Genomic DNA, 15,173 nt, shown 5'->3' with positions numbered 1-15,173 from the left:
ATGACTTCGGTAACATAAGATTAATTGTAGAAGGGATCATCGTTTTTTTATCAATATAACAAAAATAAAAAGGTAGATGAAGATTTGGAAAGAGATTTTAAGAAATGACGTAGAGTATTTGGAGCAAACGAAAAACTTTGCACAAAATTGAGTCCAATATCATTTTAAGATTTATACAGCTAACCCCACATAGTGGAGTAAGATTCTCTCCCCTTTTTTTTCCTCTTCCCTTTCCTCCCCTCCTATTTAAACGGTCACAATTAAGTTGCGTCAACATCTTATATTATTTTTTTTTTATAGAAAGATAAAGACAAATAAAAGAATGTGAGAGAAGATGATAAAAGAGGATAAAAAGATGAGGGAAGAGAATCCTAATCCATTATTAATTGTTATCGTATAGGTGGCCGTACGCCCCTAACCGACAATTGCAAGCACAACCCACGACTATATTTCGATTGGAGGGGAAGTGATGAAGTGTTTACACGATAAATCATGCTGATAATCCATAGATTAAGGGATTCATTACGTAATTGTAAGCATCTTTGCTAAGACCAAGGTACTTTATTGTAAGTATCTTTGCTAAGCCCAATGGTTTACTGTTTATAGTAGGTTTAAATGTCTAAAGCCATTTCCAATTGAGGGTTAGTTAGAAGGCTCGTTTTAATCTTTTGGTCCTTCAAAATATTAATATTTTAATTAACAATATAGAACCATATTTGGCTCCACCTCCAACCGAGGGCCAAATGGCTCGTTTTAGCCTTGTCACAAAAAACATCTCCAACCAAGGGCTAAACACAATTTATTATTTACATTTAAAAACTACAACAACTTATATGAGAATTGAAATGGTGTAGGAATGGTGAAAATTTTGTGAGGAATGGTGAATGAATGGTTTAGGTATTTATAGGGAAAAAAAATTAGAATTTTTAAGGAAAAAAAAAAAAAAAAAAAAAAAAAACAAGGGCCCAAAAATTTAAATCCAACAGTAATTGGTGACAACTTTTAAATTTTTGTAAGCATTCCTGTTGGTTATATCGGACAAAATTGCTGGAATTTCTGGCTAGCCCCTGGCTCGCTGCATGCGACCAGCCCTTTGGCCCTTTCAGATTCCATGGGGCCCACAAACCCTCTGGCCTACCCCTCAGTTGGATACAATTTTCGGACTATTTTCAGTCTTCTAAACCCTTCGGTTGGAGATGGCCTAAATAATCTTTGTGTTTTAACTCATTAGTCAATTTAATCCATGTGTTTTAGTGTAGTCTTTGGATTTTATACCGTTAGCCAATGTAATTTATTTCGTTATCTTAGCGTTAAAAATTCATTTTAAAACATTAAAAACTCTAATTATTTAAAGAAATATACTCCAATTAAAAAATGATAAGATTTTTGCCAAAAAAAATAAATAAAAGTTCAAATGTGTGTGTGTGTGTGTGTGAGGAAGAGGACATAAAGATGTATAGGGAAAAACACTCATAAAAAAGAATTGCCGTGAAACAAAAATTCTCCCTGAAACTGGATTAAGACACAAATATCGCTTATATTGCCCTGCATACCCTAAAAAGACACTGTGTTGGTTTTTGTTGAAGTTTTGTGGAATTATAGGGTCTGAGAAATGGAAAGCATGCACATCCAAATACTTTTAAATGAGATAACACATGTGGCTTGCCAAACATATGTATAAGGAGATGTCATTTTTTAAATTTGGCAGGGCATTCTATTAATAAGATAGACTGAAATAGCACAAGCATGAAACCAGAATTGGGAGGACAATTTAGCAGTTTGCAAAAGAGTGACTGCTATTTGAAGAATGTGTCTATGCTTTCTTTCAGCGAGACCATTTTGTTTAGGTGTATAAGGACACGATTTGTGATGAATTATGCCCTTATCAAACAAAAATTGTTTGAACTTTGAACCTTCATTAAGCAACAACATTTTTCCTTTCGAAGAAGAATCATTAGCTAGCATTGCAGGTAAGAATGTGCCTGGACTAGAAGTGGTATCAAGTGTAGCCGCTTGTGCACGAAGTTGAGACCTGAGGTATCGTTTGGTATGCAGACGGCACGGGACGGGACGGAATGGGACGGGATGGGACGGGACAGGACGGAACGAAACAGAACGGGCGCAAAGATGCCCTCGGACGGAAACAAGGAGGAAGAAGAAGGAGACGGAGAGGTTATAATTTTGTGTTCCACGGATGTGGAACGAGTCGTTCCAGGGGGTGAGGTGGAACGAAAATTCATCCAAAACTCGTCCCGTGGAACAGCTCGTTCCACCTGTTTTAGGCGCACCAAACATGGAACAGAACGCCTTGTCTTACTCTGTTTCGTCCCGTCCCACGTACCAAACGGTACCTGAATTCCTTGAGGGAGATGACATTATCTCTACCTCTAATTACCGTTCGAAAAGTATTGTACTCAGAAGGCAGACCTTTAAGTGCTAAAATCACAATATCGTCATCTTCAAAGGGGACACCAGTAGCTGACAAATGATCCCGAACATCTTTGATGTGTTACAGATACTGAGAAACAGATTCTGAACCTTTCTTGATATTCTGTAACTCAGTTTTCATCTGGAATATACTAGTCTTAGTAACAGTGGAGAATCTATGCTTCAAATTATTCCACATTCCCAGAGAATTAGAACAGCCAATGATACAAGACATTGCTGTTAGAGAAAGAGTTGCAATAATCAGCTGCATCAAAACTCAATCATGCATCTTCCAAATCTGAAAAGCTTCAATTTCAACAACTACAGTGTCAGCATCGCCAGTGAATCGAGTAGGACACCTTCATGTGCCATCAACAAAGCCAAGAATGCTATGGCTTTCAAGAAGTAACTTCAATTGATAAATGCCAAACAAAGTAATTCGTATCATCAAGTTTCAGTCACAGAAGTAGAAACATTAGGAACAAGATTCGTGATCGGAGACCGAACAATCTGCAACTTATCAGTCGTCACCATCATGCTTGTAATTCTTGTAATTTGAGGAGAAATAAGAGAAATCTTGAAGAGTTTGAAGAATTAGGGTTTCAGAAATTCGGAGAACAATCAATTAACAGAGATTGAAATGCAGAATCACAGACTTAGAGAAAGATCAAGTCATTCAGACATTGCATCGAACAGTTAAGATGCACAAACCTTAAGAAGAAGATCACAATTTCCAGAGAGAATCGCACAATTTCCAAAGAATAATCAAGATCGAAGATAGAGTTGAGAGATACCAGAGAAAGAGAGAATGCGGAAGCAGTAGAGAGATCGGGATGGAAGAAGCTCAGCCAAAATCAAGAGAGCTCCATCCATGGCGTAGATACCATGTAAATCTTGCAAAAGACGAATCCTTTAGAGAATATTAGAGAGAGAACTTAGAGAGAGAAGGAATCAATTGTTTCTGCATATTTCATTCACTGTACAAATGAGTTCATTACAACAGCTTATATAACTCTATTTACTTACATGCGAGGCATTAATTTGGTATTGATGTGATTCTGAAAAAAAATGACTATAAAAAAGAAAAAAATACGTTTAGTTTCAGCTTTTTTTTCACAGTTTTAGGTGAAAAAAAAAAATTAAAAAACATAAAGTTGCAAAACCCAGTTTTGAAAAATCAAATTTTTTCATATCTGTTTTACATAAAAGTTTATCAAACACTAAAATACAACTTTTTTTTTTTAAAAGCACTTTTATAAAAAAGTTTACCAAATATTCTGCTGCTTTATTTCACCGCTACTTATTCTCACAGTACAGCATAAATTGTTTTTTTTTCAAAGCATAGAAATATCAAACTAGCTAATCAATACGATCAGAGACTAACTGCCTACTCCATCTTCTGACACATGATAACATCTCAACCCTTTATATCTTTACATTTATACCTCAAATACAAAGATATTAAAAGTTTGGATAAATTTTAAATTTTTGGTATCTTTAACGCAATCAGCTGCTATACGTCTCTTTCCACGTCTAATGAAGATTAACTTTATTTAAAAAATATGCAAAAGAAAACCTTATTAATCAAAAGTTACAGATTTTCTTAAGACATCTTATAAAAAAATCTAATATTTGTTAACTAGGCATGATGTCTGCATATTAGCAATTTTAAAATTATCGAAATATCAACAATATTAATACACATGGTGCAAGGCTGTAAGCCAACAATACATTTTTATTTTATTGAATAATGCTGAGTTTTAGAAACAAACGATTTATAACGACAAAGCATATTGAACCAAGCCATCCAAGAATTGGCATGAAGAGCCACCTTCTTTATGGCAAAGATTTGCCGCCTCCATCAACTTTAAGGCTCTGTCTTTGATCTCTTCCCCTTCTTCCTCCACCATTAGTCTTCTAATTGTTCTTTCAACCTCACCTCTCTCAATCCCATGCTCCAACTGCATCCCTACCTTCCAAACATCGCTCACATATCTTGCATTCACCATTTGATCACCAAAGCATGGTGTACAAATCATGGGGACCCCTTCACAAATACCCTCCAATGTAGAATTCCAACCACAGTGAGTCCAAAAGGCTCCAATTGCTGGGTGAGCCAACACTTCTTTTTGTGGAGCCCATTTCACTACATGAGCCCTCTTGTTCAAAGCTTTTAAAAACCTGTCAGGCAACGTTTCAAGCCAGTCCGACCCTTGAACTAATCCAGGTCGAACCACCCACAAAAAAGGCTGGCCACTGTTGGCCAACCCCCATGCAATCTCCAAAAATTGAGCTTGATCAATCTTGGCCATGCTCCCAAAGCTAACATAAACAACCGATTTTGGCGCTTGAGCGTTTAGCCACGAAATGCAACTTTGGTCTTGTGCTAATAAACTACTTGAAGAAGAAGAGGTTGTGGGGCCACACTTGTGAAATGGACCTAGTGGGAAAATTGGAATATTGGGGTGATATTCTTGGCGAATTGTGGCAAGTGCATGTCCTTCAAGATCTTCAAAAGTATTGAAAATGAGTCCGTAAGAAGCCTTGGATTCATTTACCATATTGGTTATCAGTTGATATAAATCCTCAGCGTCACAATTGGGCATCGTGGGTAGGTCTCTAGCTTTGATAGGTGATAGCTCGATCACTGGCTCTTCTAGTCGAGAACCTAAGTTTTGTGAAAATAAAAAGTCAAATATAAATTGTGTAAATCTTCGTACGTTCTTATTATAATACGTGAAGTGATATTATTATATGAAAATGAATTAATAAAAAGACAATAATATTTCGGCAATTGTAACCGCTACAAGGAAATTATGACTAGCACTAGATATCCTTACTCAATTATGTGCACTAATAAATAATACACAGAGTCAGGATCCATTCATTATATATTTAGGCAATTAAAACACTTGTAGCAAGTATATGTTTATTGTCAAAATAGAAAGCCAACTATAAGTTTTCTATAGGTATATATATTTGGTCATTTACACATTCTAAAATGTTAATTTATGAGGAGGGAGAGCAAGGGATAAACATGCTTAACCTGGCTAATTAGCTTAATTCAATTCCACATAAGTTGTTTAAGTACCAATTTGGATTCACTTCTAGAAGAATTAAAAGTTCTTTTGGTAAACAAAAACATTTTGGATCTATAGAGTTGTTTCTAAAGAAGAAAAAAATGACTTCTCAAGTGGTTTTTTCAAGCAGCATTTTTTATAGAATTTGGAACATGTTTATAATAAAGGGAACTTTAACGAAAAACTCCCGGTACTGTTTATTTTAACGAAAAAATATATTTTTACACTAAAAGTCAATCCTGGTACTATTCACTTTACCCTTTATTTTGTCATTATCGTTAAAACTCAAAGTTTTCAAACATTTTTCATTAGTTTCTCTTATAATAAAAGCACATATTATATTGCATAATCTCTTATGAACAAAAAACAAAAATGCTACTTACAGAAAGAATTTTAAACGAGTCATCAGTCTCGGTATGGTTTTACGATTATCATTCTACTCATATTATGTGGATTGGTAACAATGATGAGATAAAAAGACATTTGATAATAGGGTTTTGTTGGCTTGAGATTGTACCTGTATTCGTAAGTAATCTTTTTTTCTTGAGAAGTGGAAATGTTATGTAGACAGCGAAGGAAGCGGCACACCCGGTCCTTAATATGATCGTCGGCAGCTTAAAGCTCTCCGCAACCGATCGAGTGAAGTTGAAGAGAGGGTCGGAGATCAAGCATGCAATGGGGTACTCCGAATTAATGCCATCGGATAACAACTCGGCCAAACATTCTCTGAAAGGCTCAACACATTTAGCATTTAGAATAGAAAGAACGACGGTGAGATCCTTGGTGGAGGCCTCGGTTTCTGTCAAGTCAACAGGGATTGAATGGTAGGTGAAGTTTGGGTTTCGGGTTGAAGGATTGAGGGTGTTGAAGTTGGTGTGGATGATGGCTATGGAGAAGCCTTTGGCATGGAGAATGTTGGCCAGTTCCAGCATAGGGTTTATATGCCCCTGGAATGGCAGTGGGCAAAGGATCAGTCTCCTGCCTTTGCTTTGCTCCATTTTTGAATCGAGATTGTTTGTTGTTTGCATAGCATATGAATTTGGTATGAATAAAGCTTGGTTACTTTTTTTTTTTAAAAAAAGCAGGAGCTCTCACCCAATAACAACTTGATAAGTGTCCAAATTATTGAAAATTTAGAGCTTGAACAAACAACTCGGATACTAGTTAAGCTGTTATTGGTGGGGAATTTTTTTATTGTGATCGGAAAACGGATATAAGTGGTGAAAAATTGTAATTTTTAAATTATTAATTTTTAAATACACATATTTTACTATTTGTATAATGACACGTGATGTACCACATCGTGTTCCGATCCTATTGAAAATTTTCCCGTTATTAAGTAAGAGCAGGAACTCTTGTATTTTTCAAGCAGCTTTGTTCATTTGGTATTATCCTTAAAAATAAAATAAAAAAAAAAACGAACCGAAGACAAACTTTTTATATAAACTAGAGCAGCCGTCTATATACTCACGCAACTCCTAAAGCTTTTTCTGACTGAATGGGCACTGATGTTGATTTTTTTATTTTCTGAACTACAGGCTCACGACTCTTAAGACTCGCAAATAAGATAGTGGAGGACATTTTGGATCCCATTTGCATAAAGTAATTCTGATAATGGAATGAGGATACTCACCAAATCCTTTTTTGGATGATTCAATGCCTCTTTAATTATATCTATTTATCATATATCATACGATTAGAAATTATTTTAAATATTTTATTTAAAATTTAACATAAATAGTATTTCATAAAAATTGATTACAAAATTTACAATAAACGGACACGATTAAATAATCCCTTAAATTCTCACGAAGTAGTTCTAGAGATGATCCTCATTCCTAATAATGTATTATCATACTAGTTCGATCTCTACCGAATTTTTTTTCACATTTTAATGAGTAATAATTTGACCTATTACAGCTATCGTTGTCAAAAAAAGAAAAAACATTCATAGTTTGTTAGAATACACTTTTTTTTTTTTTTTTTTTTTTTTGCTTATTGAGTTGGGCTCTGTCTACTTGGATTTCCTCAATCTCTGTTGGGTTTTTGCCTTTTTTGGATTGGCCCCGTGCAACCCCTTCTTTCGTTTTAAATAAATGTTAATTTGTGACAAAAAATAAAATAAATATTGTTGGTAGAAATGTCAAGTTAAAATAGAAATAGTCGTGAAAATATGTTGAGTTCTTATATGACGACATGAGTTCAAATTCCGTCAGTAATTAATCTAACAAAATCAATTATTTAACAAAACAAAAGAACAAAACAGTTTTGATGCACTATTTATATGTCATTCTTGTAGAACACCAAATGGTATGAATGATAAAATGTGTTTAACCAACCCATCCAAAGATTGGTTTGAGGAGCCACCTTGCTTGAGGCAAAGATTTGCCTTCTCCATTAGCTTCAAGGCTCTGTCTCTCATCTCTTCCCCTTCCTTCTCCACCATTACTTTCCTAATTGTTTTTTCAATCACACCTCTCTCAATCCCGTCTTCCATCTGCAACCCGACCTTCCAAACTTCACTCGCATATCTTGCAAGAACCATTTGATCGGCGAAACTTGGCGTACAAATCATGGGGACCCCCTCACAAACACTCTCAAATGTAGAATTCCAACCATTGTGGGTCCAAAAGGCTCCTACTACCGGATGGGCCAGCACTTCTTTTTGTGGCGCCCATTTCACAATGTGTCCCCTCCCGTTCAAAGTCTCCACAAACCCACTAGGTAATTGTTCAAGGCAATTCGATCCATGGACTAAATCAGGTCGAACCACCCACAAGAAGGGTTGGTTGCTATTGCATAGTCCCCAAGCTATCTCCAAAAATTGATCTTCTTCCATTTTGGCAACGGTCCCAAAACTCACATAAACAACTGACTTTGGTGCTTGACTGTTTAGCCATGAAATGCAACTTTGGTCTTGTGACAATAGGCTATTTGAAGAAGGGGAAAGGGAATACTTGTGAAATGGGCCTATTGGGAAAATCGGAGTATTGGGTAGATATTCGTGGCGTATTTTGGCCAGTGAAATTTCTTCAAGGTCTTCAAAAGTATTGAAAATCAGTCCATCTGAGGCCTGAGTTTTACTTGACACGTAAACAACGAACTCAAAATTTTTATCGGCATCGTACCCTTTGACCACCGGAAGGTCTTTGACTTTGAGATGTGGAAGCTCCTTCACCAGCTCTTCTAGTCGAGAATCTATTTGGAAGGCAATAACTAAATATTAGTTGTCGCATTAGTATACATGAATTAGTAATATCACGTGACTGTACTACACATAAATTTTTCGAATGGAGTGATATGCAATGTGAAGAATGAAATTGCTTGTAGGGTTGTACCTTGTATGGGAAGGTAACCCTTTTCAAGCAGAAGAGGAAATGCAGAATAAACAGCAACGCAAGTGGCACCCTCGGTCTTTAGCACAACCCTTGGGAGCTTGAGGCTCTCAGCAACAGGTTGTGTGAAGTCAAAAATAGAATCAGAAATTAAGCAAGCAATAGGCTCCTCTGAGTTAGCGTCAGCAGATAACAAGCTAGCCAAGCATTCGAGGAACGGTTCAACACATTTGACATTCAGAAGAGAAAAAAGATGGAGAATGTTATTGGAGGCCGCCTCGGATTCAGATAAGCCGTCAGGGATTGAGATAAACGTGAAGTGTGGATGGGCTGATGGGTTGAACTTGTGAGCGTTGAAGTTGGTGTGGATAATGGTTATGGAGAAGCCTTTGGTGTGTAGAATGTTGGCCAGTTGCAGCATTGGGTTTATATGTGACGCAGGACAAGGCAAGGGGAAGAGTATCACTCTCCGGTGTTTGCTCTGCTCCATTAGAGTGATTATGTGGTTGCTTGGCTTGAAAATGTTGTGACTGATCGATGACAAAAGTTCTTTATTTATACTAGCTAATTGGAAGCTAGGGCATATGTCACAATCTCTGCCTAATTTTATGAAAGGGTTTTTGAACATTAGTCCTTGTAAAATATTAGAATTTAAAAAAAAAAAAAAATTGGTGCTAGATTACATATTCAATTTAATCTCTTAAAGTGTACTTTTATTAAAATTTATATTCTATTTTTGTTATTTAATGTGTATTTTTATTTAATGTCTCCACATTAAAATTTTAATTTTATTGATATGCACATATTAGTTCTTTCAATTATAAATGAACATAAATGAGAAATATTAAAAGAAATTAGTGACACACAAATATGTAAATACATAAGTTTACAGAAATGACAGAACCGAAATGTTTGTACCTACATATATTATAATGAACCTAAATGTATTTACTGAAATGTATTATATTGAATTAATGTACCTAAATGTCAATACCGAAAGGTATTATACTGAATTAGTGTACCGGAATTTACGTACCAAAATGTATTATATTGAATTAATGTACTTATATATTCGTATCGATGGATATACAGAAATATATTAAATGAATTAATGTGCCTAAATGAAAGATTATACAAATTGTATTGGAATGTATTATATAAAAGAATTAGTTTACCTAAATGGAGACATCTCCCTCAAAATATATTATGATGAATGAAATGAAAATGAAAATTAAAGGTAATTATACATTAAAAATAGGGAAATAAAAGAAATAAAACACCAAAATGTAATTAATAAATGAGATGATTAAATGTATCATGGACTAAAATTAGATTTCAATTTTACACAAAGTTATAGTCTAAAACTCATCATTTTTAAGAATTAAAAATGAAGTTTTTTATATTATAAATCAATCTCTGATCCTTTATCTCCTACCATTACAGAGAGTGTGCGTGTTAGGCTTGTGCTTTTCTTTACCAACCTGCTGCATATATGGTTCAGTTTCACAAATAAAGTAATTGATAAATTAGTTCTTCTCCTGTTACGTGTCTTTGGAGAGTGTTTTTAAGGTATGTTTGTAAAATCTTAAGCTTTTCAAGGAGCTTTCCGAAATGGAAAATCCTTTGTAAACTCTGTTTGTAATTTTCTTGTTTTAATGAAGTATTTTTACTTGAGAGCTATGAATGCTAGAAGAATCTTAATGAATTGACGTAAAACTCTCAAACTTAAATCTTACACCTACCTTAATGAAGAAGCCGTTGGTCCACACAACAGTCTATAAATTAAGGGCATTGGTGGTACTTAACTACTTGAGAGCTATGAAGCCGCTGTTCCGCACAGCAATTTATAAATTATGAGCCTTGGTAATAATAATAATATGGAGTCTTAACGAAACACTTTTGATACTGTTCACTTTTAACGTTAACGACATTTTAACTCTAAAAAGTCATTCTTGGTACTATTCACTTACAACATATTTTTGTCATTTTGTTTAAAACTCAAAGTTTTTATGTCATTTTTATTAGTTTTCCTATAATATAAACCACATTGATTGGTTAAGGTCCCAAACTCTCGTACTTAAATCTTACACTTAAGGCCATCTCCAACCGATGGCAGGTCAGAGGGCTCGTTTTAGCCCTCTGGCCCTCTAAGATTCTCCAAGATATTAATATTTTAATGAACAATACAGGGTCATATTTGCCTCCGTCTCCAACCGAGGGCCAGAGGGCTCGTTTTAGCCCTGCCACAAAAAACCGTCTCCAACCGAGGGCCAAAGGGTCACAGGGCCAAACATAATATATTATTTAAAAACTACAACTTAAATTAAAAAAAAAAAGCTAAGTGACGTCAGCTAGTTGTTGGATTTGAATTTTTCTTTTGCTATAAATAGGATGGATATTGGGCTATAATTCACACAACTTTGAATTCAATTTATTTCAATTCAAGTTTGCAATGAATTTCAACTTTAGATCCTCTTCGGATTCCAACTGGGGGTCCTCATCCAATTCCAAATTGGAAGCAAAATGGGCGCAAATGTGCCGAGAAGATGATGAGTGTGATGAAGAAATTCAAGTAAGGCGCAACAAACAAAACATAGCAGCAACTATGGCTGCGGCCATGGTGTGTCGACCAAGGAACAACCTCAAGGGGTGGCTCTATTGCTGGTCGCTCTTACAAACCACGAAACAGAGCGATGTCGCATGCCAATCTGATGAACTACTACTTCAACCCTAACTCGGTGTACACAGAAGAGGATTTCAGACGTCGCTTCCGGATGAGGCGTCATGTCTTCGAGCGTTTACTTCGTGATGTCTAGCAAGTCAATCCATACTTTCGACAGAAGCTGGACAAAGCAGGCCGCCCTGGTTTCTCACCTCATCAGAAGGTTACTGTTGCACTTCGAATGATGGCATATGGCTCCCCAGCTGATTCGATGAATGAAACCCATGGTATATCTGAGTCTACATGCCTTGATACTCTTCAACAATTCTGTGACACAATTGTTCAGGTTCACAAAGACGAGTACCTTCGCGAGCCAAATCAAGAAGATCTGAATCGGCTCCTTCGCAAAGCTGAAGACCGTGGGTTTCCGGGTATGATAGGGTCATTAGACTACATGCATTGGGATTGGAAGAACTGTCACACCGGATGGCAATGAGGCTTTAGCGGAAGGTCGAGAAAGCCAACTGTTGTGTTAGAGGCGGTTGCCTCATATGACACATGGATTTGGCATACTTTCTTTGGAGTCCCTGGATCCCAAAATGACATTACAGTTCTTGGGCATTCACCCCTCTTCAATAACTTGACGAAAGGTAAAGCACCTCAACTTCACTACTACATCAACAACCGTTAATACAATATGGGGTATTACTTGGCAGATGACATCTACCCAAAGTGAGCAACACTTGTCCAAGCAATTCCAAACCCTAGGAATGACGCAGAAAAGTTGTTTACCTTACACCAAAAGGCATACCGGAAAGATGTTGAGAGAGCTTTCGGTATTCTACAAGCACGGTGGAAGATTATTAGCGAACCGGCAAGAAGGTAGAGTCTAGAAAATTTGGACTCCATCATGATGTCTTGCATCATATTACACAATATGATAGTGAAGGATGAGCGAGATGAGTATATTGATGGAGAGTCCGATGACGACCAAGAATATCCAAATAGGTCAAGAATGGCTCGTGCAAAAATATATGATGGACCTAATTTGCCTTTCAATCCAAGAACTGGTAGTATCTCTATAAATGAGTACATGAGGCGCTATAGAATGATACGTTCTCGTGCCACAAACAAGTACCTACAACATGATCTTGTTGCACATCTTTGGGCCAAAAGAAGCATGGAGTAGGCATTTAAGTTTTATGTTATTAAATGTTTTTTAAAATGTTGTTTAAGTTTCATGTTGTTAAATGTTTTTTTTATGTTGTATAATTTGTGACACATCCCGACCGAGATCAGGGCATGCTAGCCGTCACGTGGAAGTGACGTAACCATGTGCACAGTGCGGAAGCTAATAAATAATAATAAAAGTACGAATAAATATAAACCCAACTATACACGAGGAAAATAACATACATGTGCAAGCGTAAGTGTGAAAAACAACGTTCAGAGCACGAAAGACCTAGTGCAGTCCGGGAGAAGCAACACTAAATAAACACACCCAAAGGTGGTCCTACACTAGTGATAATCTGTCAGATAGGCTGGGAAAATCCTCTGGGGAGCCACCAAAAGCGCTAGCAAAACTAAAACCTGGAGGGGCGCAAAACAGAAAGCGTGAGTGGGCAAAAACAAAACTTTTCAAAAATCATTTCATAAACAAAGTTCTAACCCCTCGTCGTAAAACCTGTATACTTCCCAGAAAAATAGAATATATATATATAATTCATGCTTAGAAAAATGCTATGCCAAATGCCTCGAAATAAAATGCAAGTACTCAGGTAATGCCAAACAATGTCATGTAATCTGTCAACCGGAGTCACCTAACGTGACCTGTACGGCTGAATCTAGAGCTCAAATCTCCAACTCACTAACTATACCTGCACACGAGTCGAAACCACCTAAAGTGGTCTATATGACAGAACTGGGTGTATAATAAGTACGCTCAAGTGCTACGATCACGTGAAGACTGGGCGAATAATCGCGGGTCACCTACGAGTCGGAACCACCTAAAGTGGTCTGTACGACAGAAATGTGCACCTAACTTGGATCTAAGATGAGCGTCTGGTGTGGGAGGTGAACATCACGTAAAGGACTGTGCCCAACTCTTGGCGGGAGCACTAACACCGGGGGTGCAAGTTATGAGCTCTCTATGTATCTCAAATCACTACTGAACATAAACATAAACCATAACTTACCTAGCACTTACCTGTGTGTCCGCAGCACCAACACACATATATATATGCAACTAATAATGCATAATTAAATGGGCAAACATAATGCATGGCATATAAACGTATAAACGTTTCATTTCACTTTCTGGGAAAAACATAAGTATATAGGTATATACGGAAAACCAAAAGCTCACTCACTGGTATGTAGAAGGGTTGTAACCCCCTTGCCTCTAGTGATCGCACTTGTCTTCGGGATAGGTCTCACCTATATGCGAAACAACTATAAAAACGTTAATTTTAAAGCACATAACCAACATTACAAAATAACTTCTCATACAATGCTCAAATGGGGTGTATAAATACACCAACGTGATCTACTCAACCTCACGAACATCCCCATATTTTTAAAAGAATTTTCTGATGCCGCACGCGCCCCCATGCGCCGGCCAAGGCACGGCCACACGCGCAGGCACATGCCTAGCACATTGACGGCGTCAGTTAACGCTGTCAAGAATATTTCGTTAAATCTAACTGATTCCGTTAACGCCGCTAGGAATATTCCATCCAAACTAACGAAATATTCCGTCATCTTCTCCGGCCAAACTCCGACGCCGGAAAACCGGAAAAATTTCAAAACTTGATATCTCCTTCGTTTTTCAACCAAATTTCACAAAATTGGTACCAAAATGAAGCTTACAACAAGAGGAACAAATCCATACCACTTTCAAACACTAAAACCCACGGAATCTTGCCGGGAGAACACCACCAACTCCGGCTAAACCTGCAACTCACGATCCCGACGTCCAAAACCTTCAAACGAACCACCCTGAGCCTCCTAAGAACCTCACCAAACTTCCTACAAGCTTGAAATTCCCAAAAACACAAGAATTAACGTGTGCATGAACAGTGACCAAAATCGGGGATCTCGAGTTCGACGTGAAAACGAAGGTATCCTTACCTGAAATGGCTATGGTTGAACTCTTAAGGACCTCACAAGCACAAATATGTAGTTTGTTTCCTCGATCCGTGACGATTTGGTGTTGTCCGTACAAAAAAGATAGGAAAGAAAGAGAGAGAGTCTCGGGACAGGGCAGAAAGAGAAAGGAAATGAGTGTGGGTATGTGTGTGGTCCAAAATCAACCAATCAAAACCCAAAAACAACCACACAACGAAACAAACATACTAGGGGTAAAACCATCATTTCACCCCTACGGTACGAAAAGTCCGGGATGGGCTGTCACAACCTACCCACCTTAATAAAATTTCGTCCCGAAATTCAAAACAACTACTCATAGCAACCATTAGTGATCAAAGAACAACCGAGGATACAAATCTCTCATCCGATCTTCAGTTTCCCAAGTAGCCTCCTCCACGGAATGATTCATCCACAAAACTTTCACTAAATTCATTGTCTTGTTCCTCAGAACCTTTTCTTTCCAATCTAGAATCGTCACTAGTTCCTCATCATAAATCTTAATTTCCAAGGGTTGAGGAGGTA

At 37.0% G+C, this 15,173-nt stretch overlaps 2 protein-coding genes across 2 annotated transcripts; both read right to left on the bottom strand.

The window, feature by feature from the left end:
* Positions 1–4,185: 4,185 nt before the first annotated feature.
* Positions 4,186–6,564, bottom strand: LOC137735733 (UDP-glycosyltransferase 76B1-like). The gene is made up of 2 exons (XM_068475175.1): positions 6,025–6,564; positions 4,186–5,095 (listed from the first exon to the last, which is right to left on the bottom strand). Exons 1-2 carry the CDS (start codon positions 6,533–6,535, stop codon positions 4,203–4,205), a joined length of 1,404 nt encoding a protein of 467 aa, XP_068331276.1. The 5' UTR covers positions 6,536–6,564; the 3' UTR covers positions 4,186–4,202.
* A 1,221-nt stretch (positions 6,565–7,785) lies between these two features.
* Positions 7,786–9,444, bottom strand: LOC137733193 (UDP-glycosyltransferase 76B1-like). The gene is made up of 2 exons (XM_068472351.1): positions 8,846–9,444; positions 7,786–8,705 (listed from the first exon to the last, which is right to left on the bottom strand). Exons 1-2 carry the CDS (start codon positions 9,330–9,332, stop codon positions 7,795–7,797), a joined length of 1,398 nt encoding a protein of 465 aa, XP_068328452.1. The 5' UTR covers positions 9,333–9,444; the 3' UTR covers positions 7,786–7,794.
* Between the last annotated feature and the right edge of the window lie 5,729 nt (positions 9,445–15,173).

This window comes from Pyrus communis, chromosome 5 (genome assembly GCF_963583255.1).
Source record: "Pyrus communis chromosome 5, drPyrComm1.1, whole genome shotgun sequence".
NCBI classification, from domain to species: Eukaryota; Viridiplantae; Streptophyta; class Magnoliopsida; order Rosales; family Rosaceae; genus Pyrus; species Pyrus communis.
Note: the sequence above shows the minus strand (reverse complement) of the source record. Positions and strands in the feature narration are given on the sequence as shown.

Coding starts and splice junctions, on each gene's coding strand:
- LOC137735733 (XM_068475175.1), bottom strand. CDS start 6,535: ATGCAAACAACAAACAATCTCGATTCAAAAATGGAGCAAAGCAAAGGC. Junction 5,096..6,024: donor AAGATTACTTACGAATACAG/GTACAATCTCAA, acceptor CACAAAACTTAG/GTTCTCGACTAGAAGAGCCA.
- LOC137733193 (XM_068472351.1), bottom strand. CDS start 9,332: ATGGAGCAGAGCAAACACCGGAGAGTGATACTCTTCCCCTTGCCTTGT. Junction 8,706..8,845: donor GGGTTACCTTCCCATACAAG/GTACAACCCTAC, acceptor CCTTCCAAATAG/ATTCTCGACTAGAAGAGCTG.